The sequence below is a fragment of the Ricinus communis genome, chromosome 6 (genome assembly GCF_019578655.1).
Source record: "Ricinus communis isolate WT05 ecotype wild-type chromosome 6, ASM1957865v1, whole genome shotgun sequence".
NCBI classification, from domain to species: Eukaryota; Viridiplantae; Streptophyta; class Magnoliopsida; order Malpighiales; family Euphorbiaceae; genus Ricinus; species Ricinus communis.
Window position 1 is genome coordinate 22,983,999 of NC_063261.1, and position 8,225 is coordinate 22,992,223.

General features: G+C 30.6%; 1 protein-coding gene across 1 annotated transcript; it reads left to right on the top strand.

The window, feature by feature from the left end:
• The first annotated feature begins 3,114 nt into the window (after positions 1 to 3,114).
• LOC8274863 lies at positions 3,115 to 7,835 on the top strand. Its single transcript, XM_048375702.1, has 3 exons — positions 3,115 to 4,689; positions 6,958 to 7,503; positions 7,644 to 7,835. Exons 1-3 carry the CDS (start codon positions 3,847 to 3,849, stop codon positions 7,746 to 7,748), a joined length of 1,494 nt encoding a protein of 497 aa, XP_048231659.1. The 5' UTR covers positions 3,115 to 3,846; the 3' UTR covers positions 7,749 to 7,835.
• The last annotated feature ends 390 nt before the right edge of the window (positions 7,836 to 8,225 follow it).

The window sequence follows — 8,225 nt, forward strand, 5'->3', positions numbered from 1 at the left end:
TACTTTAGATAATAAATTAATCATAATGAATAAAAATAGAAATTTTATTTTTTTAAAAGAATGTTTTTTTTTTAATTTATCTATAAATAATTAGATTAATAATCTGCCAAAATAAAAGTAGAAAATACATCGAATTTTAAGATAAGTATAGATATTAATACATAAGTTAAAAAGTCATAATAAAAAATCTTTAACCAAACACCAAAACTAATTAAGTCATAAGTAAACATATTAATTATATATTACATCCCAAATTTCAAAAACGCATGTCTTTTAATATTAATTTTGCGCAAACATATTTAACTCAACAGAATATCTTAATTGAAAAAGATATGAATTTACATACCTAAATTGCGTGCCTCTGTTTTCTTATAATGTTTACTGCTATCTTGAAATTCATACAATTCCTCTCAATTACCAATCAAAAGGCTTGATCTTGTCGTTTTAACTTTGGGAAACAATTTCCGGCCTTCCAGCTGTCTCTATGGACCGCCTTGCCTTTCTTTTTTTTTTTTTTTTAATTATCGTTTTTATTTATGAAACTGACAGATATTTTTTTTAGTAAATTACCTTGTAATTTAATGTATTTTTATTTTAAAATTTATAATTTTTTTATTTTGATATTTTGTGAATATGATCGTTGTCAAATAACGACTAAATTGCATAACATTATTAATAAGTGACAGTTGAAAGAACACTAACTATTGTGTGTCACATTATAATCTTTTAAGTGCAATTTGGTTATTATTTACTAACGATTATATTTATAAGATATTAAAGTGAGAAAAAAACAAACTATAAACTCTAAAATAAAAATATGTTAAACCGTAAAGTAGTTTAATAAAATTTTTTCTTTTTTTTTTATTACTCCCTTCATTTTATTATAACCGTTATTTTTCTAAATAAGAAAATTTCAGTTATCTATCATTTTTTATATAACCAATACAACATTAATTTTTTATATATTATTTTTATATTAGAATTAGTATAATAAATTTTAAAATATCTAAAAGATAATAAACTAATCTAATTTAGTTAGTTTTATCTATAACTAATCATATAATAAATAATTTTTTAATTAGAGTGAATCACTAAAAAATAATAATTATAATAAAATAGATGGAGTAGAGAAGAGTTTCCATTGGAGGCAAATAGGAATGCAAGAGGAATTTACACACAAAACTTACTTAAACCCTCATGGTACATAACCGATTAGGCTATTTTATCTCAAGACAAAAAGAAATAAAAATAACGGAGTTCGGTGCCCTAATCTAATTCCAAGCAAGAAACAAATTTGCCGGCATTGACTTATTATGAACCAATTAGCTTAGAATCACCATAACCATATTAATAACGTAATCTAAATTTGTCTTTCCTTTTGTATGCTAGAAAATATAAAATTTCAAGTTTTTGTTTCCGAAAAGGAGAGATTTAAATTTTAAATTTTAAATTTTTATTTATATATTAAATGAACTACGAATATTTAAAACAATTACTTCATTAATATAGTTTATAATCCATTAGACTTTTATAAATAAAATGAAAAACATATGAATATTCCTTGACCATAATTTGAAAGTCACTAATTAGTGTATAACCTCTTCTTCAATAGTCGACAAATCATTCAATGATGATGAAATCAACTCTTGTTTGTTATATGGTTTTCGTTTTCTACGTACTTTTATCTTCTTCTTCTTTTTATTTTTAAAATCTTGGTTTAAATGGACAAATAGTCAATTGTTATATGGTATGACTTAAATTTCAAATTTGTAAAGATTTATTTTCACCAACTTAAAATGGTAACCCTAGATTATATAATAACAGTGAATCTATCCCGAAAGGCAAGGTAACCCTAGATTATATAATTTATTTTCCCGTTAGCACTATTAAAACATTGCTAACCCACATAATCTTTCCATAAAAGCTAGTATATTAATATTATTTTTTTTCCATAAATTATTTATACTGAAAGTATGAGATTCAGGGAAGACATCTTAACATGAGTTGACATGGTAATATTATGAATTCCATTTAGAAATAAACTTCCGTTTGGCCACTATCTTTTGTCTCTATTGAAAATAAAAAATATTAAAAAATTTATAATAATATTTAAATTATAAAATTAATATAATTAAACAACAAAGTAATTGTTACCACAAGTATTGTCTCTGAAACCACTCTTATCTTACTGTCGTCGGCGTCACCACCGCAACTATCTCTTTCACTATTATTATTAAGAGAAAAATAGTAAGAATATTAAAAATAGAATTATTTTTTATTGTATTTTTATTTAAATATTAATATATATTTTTTAATTTAAATAATTTAATTTATATAAAAAATTAATAATTTTTTATTTTTTATTATATCCACTCTATTTCTAAAGAGAATAACTCATTCTCTTTTTTTTTTTTAAAAAAAAATAGTTAATCTAAACTAAATATTTGATTTTATTCAATCTATTTATATTGCATGATATATTAATATATGCAAGATGCAACCTATTTATTATATTATGATGGGCAATGTCTAACTCATTAGCCAATGAAACCTTGCTCCATTGATTAAAAAGAAAAAACGAAACTTAGGTCCCTAATCTAAAAACATCAAGTTGTACTTTTTACGAACGGTCCATTATATTGACTAGAAGATGTAAAATGGTAAGTGGGAATGTTTGGCACATTTAATAGGTCATATGAACATGACTCCGACGAGAAGTGCCAAGCCCCCAATTCCTACATCCCATTATATTATTAAAAAAGAAAACACAATTATTATCTAAAATTAATATATCCACCATAATTAATAAAAAATTAATATATATTTTAATTTTTAATAATAAAAAATACTACCGACAGTCTCGTAGAGCACTTTTTTAAATAATATTTTTATTGATTTATTTTATTTTACTTTTTTTAATTTAATAATTTACTACTTATTTAATAACTTAAATTAGTTTTATTTTTATAATATAATAAAATAAATTTATAAAATAAAATGAACCTATAAAAGAACAAGTGACTAAAAGAGTATTCAATGAAAAGTGTTGCTGCCATCCTTTTTAAGAATAATCATTTATCGGGAAAGATTTTCTAATTTGCAAATGCCAAGGTTCAACACCCACCTATAATTTCTCAAAATTCCCTGCCTCAGTAAATTCTTGAATGATTATAGTACGGTCCTCTTTCTATATAAACACCTCCATTTTAACCTAAATTTCTCTTTATTCTCTCACAATTACAATTACCCTAACCCCTCTCTTTCTCTCTCGTCTCATCATCATTTCTACGTACCATCTCTGTTCTCTCCCTCTCTCTCTTCCCTTGTTTCGACCGAAAAAGAAGCTGATTATAACCCACTAAATAAAAGTTAAAAAACACCTCTCTTTCTTAACACAAAGAAACAAGAAGTTCAAGGAACCTCAAAAAAGAAGGAAAAAAGAAAAACATCTCCACCCACAAAAGAAGCCACTGTTGGGTTCCCAGCAAGTTCAGGCAGCGTCATCAATTCAAATTCCTCTTCCTCTTCTTTTTATAACTATTTTCAATCTTGGGTACGTCACCTTCAGAGACTGGAGTTTTCAGGTTTCTTTGTAATCTTTTCCTTCATCAACCCCTGACTCCATACTTGAATTTGAATGAATTCTTTTCTTGCCACCATTTCTTGCTCTCTTTCCATTAGATGAAGCAGAATCACATTTCTGGATTAAAGGGTACTTTCTTTATTTCTTCTCTTTTCTGATCAGGGGTGTAAATGAAAATTTTCTCCGGCGAGGAGGGGGTAGTTTCATAAATTAAACTCTCCACAAGGAGCTTTCTACAATTTCTGGAACAAAGTGAGAGGGAAATGAGTCAACAGACTCGTTTACAACCGAGTCACGACCCGGTTAAAAAGCTAAAATTAGTATCCTTTCTCACTGATAATAAAACCTACGAGATTTTCTCTCTTCTCGCAAGAATTTTCCTCATCCTTTCTCTCATCTCCTCAATTTCTCTCGTCCTCTACACCGCTTTCTCTCCTCAAACCCATTCTACCCGATTCACATACCCGAGACAAACCACTAAACAACCTGAAGCCGAATTCCAATCCGGACCTACCAACATCTCTCACATCCTCTTCTGTGTCGGCGGATCAGCGACAACATGGAAGACGCGGAGCCGGTATAGCTCTCTCTGGTGGAATTCAAACAAAACTAGAGGTTCCGTTTGGTTAGACGAAAGTCCAAGTGTAAAGCCCGAATCCGAAATGCCAAGTTTGCAGTATAGAATATCGAATCCGGAGTGGAAAAAGTTTAAATTCTCGAGCTCTAGATCAGCAGTTAGGATCGCGAGAATTATAAACGATAGTTTTAAATTGAGGTTAAGAAACGTGAGATGGTTTGTGATGGGAGATGATGATACGGTGTATTACACTGAGAATTTAGTTTCGGTGTTAGCGAAATATGATCATAATCAGATGTGGTATATTGGAGGGAATTCTGAAAGCGTGGAACAAGATGTGATGCACTCTTATGATATGGCTTTTGGTGGTGGTGGATTCGCTATTAGTTATCCACTAGCTGAGAAATTAGTCAACATATTGGACGATTGTCTCGATAGGTATTACTATTTCTACGGTTCTGATCAGAGGATTTGGGCGTGTATCAGCGAGATCGGCGTGCCGCTTACTAGAGAAGTCGGCTTCCATCAGGTAGGCCTTTTTCGCTTTTCCTTTTTTTTTGTTTTTTGGTTGTTGTCTTTGTGTCACACGTGGCGGACGCATAATAAGTGTTTGAGATGTTAAGTCAAAAAGTTTTCTAACCTCTGACTGACCGCAGTTGACGAGTCTGTGGGTCTTTGCCACGTGTAATATTGAAAGAATGTTGTTTCTTCACATATATTAAACAAAAAAAAAAAAAAAAGGATTTTAGATAAATGAATTCACTATGCAAAATCTGTGGTTCTAAAGTTAAGGGATATATTTGTTTTAGGGGAACCAGCCTGTCCAAAGTTTAATCTTTTACAGAGGATTAAACTACTATATGGCCATACCATCAGCTTAATAAACAAAATATATAGTGCAAATAATTGATTTTACTGATATTCTTACTCTTGATAATTGGAAATTTTTTGAAAAATTATTTTATCAAACAAATTGTTTTATATGCATATTTTTAGTGATTTAATGCTTAAAAATATTGATTAACTGAAGTTTAATTACTCTAAAAATTACTAAAAGAAATGTAACTACATAGTACAGTGATATGGAAGAAACAGAACAGAAGAGGGTAGGAAGTTAGTTTGGCACGTGGCAAACTTACATTGAATGGAAATCTTTGTAAAATCTTCCAGGTTGTGATGGACATGATCTATTCTTTGTACATGTGTCTTTCTGCTTGTTGTTGATGAGATAAAATAATTGAGAGAGTTAAGGCCATATGGCAGACTATGTCAGTTTGTAGTCCCTCTATTTTAGGCCAAAATAAGTTATCATTTTCATGCCACAAAACACATAAACTAATTGCCAATGATATTTTTTTTCAAATTCCATTCTTTTCCTGAGTAATTCTATAGTCACTTTATCTTTTACAAGAAATTAAGAAGCATGCATTGCATGTTTTAAGATTCCATAGATAGTTGTTTAGGGAGCTAATTGTTTTAATTGAACACATTCATGTGTTAATTTATTTCAAGATTCATTATTAAACCATATATCACATCACTAATATTGCATGTTTTAAGATTCAATTCTCACTCTTGATAAATTCTTTTTTCCTTATGTCTTGCATCTGCGGTAGCTAATTGAGAAAATATTTTATTTAATCTAGGTGTATGTCTCCACTTATACACTAAATTGATAAATGATTAACACATTAATTATTAATTTTAAATAATTGGATATTACCCCTCATTTAATATCAGGATAAAAAGTATTTATATACATGTGCCATTTTTTTATTCACCGCAGTGCATACCCCTGATGTAAATAAAAGCTAACACGATAATTGATATATCAAAAAGAAATTTACTTATTACAATCAAATGAAAATCAACTAAGTTTTGAAGAATCACCAATTCAAGTGGTGAATTGAACAATTTCTCTATTGCACATCATTCTTAGAATAGGATACCATATTCTCATTTTTCTTTTTTTCTTTCTGAAAAAGGAAAAAAGATGGTCGGTAAAACATACATTTTAACTTTTTGTGTCCCTTATGTTTTGTCCCTAGTGCCACAGAAGATACAGATAGCAGTTGGCATCTATAAGGGTGTAGGAAAAGAGAAAAAAACTAAAAGTCTTCTGTGTCCTTGTGTTCTTAGTACTGCTTCGCCTCACATACTTTTTAACAAAAAGGCGGTTCCCATGCTGTTGATAAAGTCTCTTTAGGTGCTTCACCCAATTCTATGTTCCTTTGTATCTATGGCGGCCACGTAGAGCTTTAAATCCCTTTCTTTTTTTTGTTTACAGTAGGGAAAAAAGAATTTGCAGGTCTTCATTAGAGTATGTATATGACAAAAGACCCTTCTTTTCAAGACTTTCGTCACATGATCGTGTCCTGATTTGAATACATAACCAATAAGGTTCTTACACACCTAATTAGCACATTACTGGATCTATTTTTTTCTGTCAAACTTTGGAACCGATGAACTTTCATGTGGCTGAAGTTAATTCTCTGCGATTTCAATAATATATTGCATTACATTCAAACTTGATACATTTATTGTCATTAACCGATTGCTTCTTGTCTCAGAACTCTTTAAGTTGTCGAGTTTGAACTCTAATAGTAGAAGCTAATTAAGTCAAAAAATTAAAAAGAAATTCATCTATGGTCTCTCATGGTTTATATGCTTGATTGCTTTAACGTTAATTTTGTACACTTGCTCTTGCAAAATGCTGTTAAGTCGTAAGGTTATGGGTTCAGACTAGCTAGGGCAACAAGTAAAACAAAGATAGGACTAATTATTTTAAATTTTACAGTTTGATATTAGAGGAAGTGCATATGGTATCCTGGCAGCTCACCCACCAGCACCACTTGTATCACTCCATCACCTTGATAATGTGGATACATTGTTCCCTAACAAGAACCAATTGGACTCCCTGAAATCTCTGAACAGTGCGTACCAGATAGACCCGCCGCGGATTCTTCAACAGGCAGTTTGCGAGGACTACAGCCGAAAATGGTCGATATCAATAGCATGGGGCTACACCATTCAGCTATACCCTTTTGTATTGCCAGCCAAGGACTTGCAAACCCCGTTGCAGACATTCAAGACGTGGAGGACGTGGAGTAAGGGGCCATTCACATTCAATACCAGACCTATAAAGTCTGACCCATGTGAACTCCCTGTTGTTTTTATGCTGGAGAAGGCTGAGGAAGTTGGGCAGAGCGGGTCTCGAACTATTTATCATAGAATTGACCCCAAGCCAGAGAACATGTGTAACAGCACTGACAATGCCAAAGCAATGTCATTGCAGAGAATTGTTGTATCAGCTCTGAAGTTAGACCCTGAATACTGGACTAAGGTCAGTCTCCATATGTTTCTGTAATTTTTAAGATTTAGATCATACAATGTGTATACATTTGTGTATTTATGGTTCAAGTATGCATTCATTACATTTATAACCATAGAATGCATGAGCTCACCATCTTGATGTGGCTGTAGGTGCAGGCAAGGCGAAGAAAGTGCTGCGATATTATTGATAGAGGAAGCAGAAAGATCAGCATGCAGATTAGGATTAGAGAATGCAGGCCCTGGGAAACTCTTTAACATTTCTAATGTAAATAGTCAGTTTTTACAAATATTATACAGGAAAAGAGATCAGTATAAGTAACATAATACGTTTTTTTGACATGATTTTGGCTGAGTAGATTGCAATTCTTATCGTGTTAGTTTCCAATTATCAAAGCCCCCCCCAACTCCTTTCCTGTTTACTTTCCTATGACTTTCTTTTTGGCAATTATGCAGGTAATGGCCTTAATTTATGGGGTGCTTAAAGTAAAGGCAAAATGATGTTTCAAACTCTTTAATTTTTTTTAGTTTTATTTTATTAAGCCCTTTAACTTTTCAATTTTATTTTGTTAGCCCTTTTATATTATTTTATTTCATTGATCGCTTGTGCTTTCATTTTGAGAATTTAATAGCCACTGATCAAGGTAAAAATAAAAATACAAAGTTTTAATAGAACGAACAAAAGTCTCATAAAATATGAGTAATTTTTTTTAATAAAATTAAAAATAAAAGTAT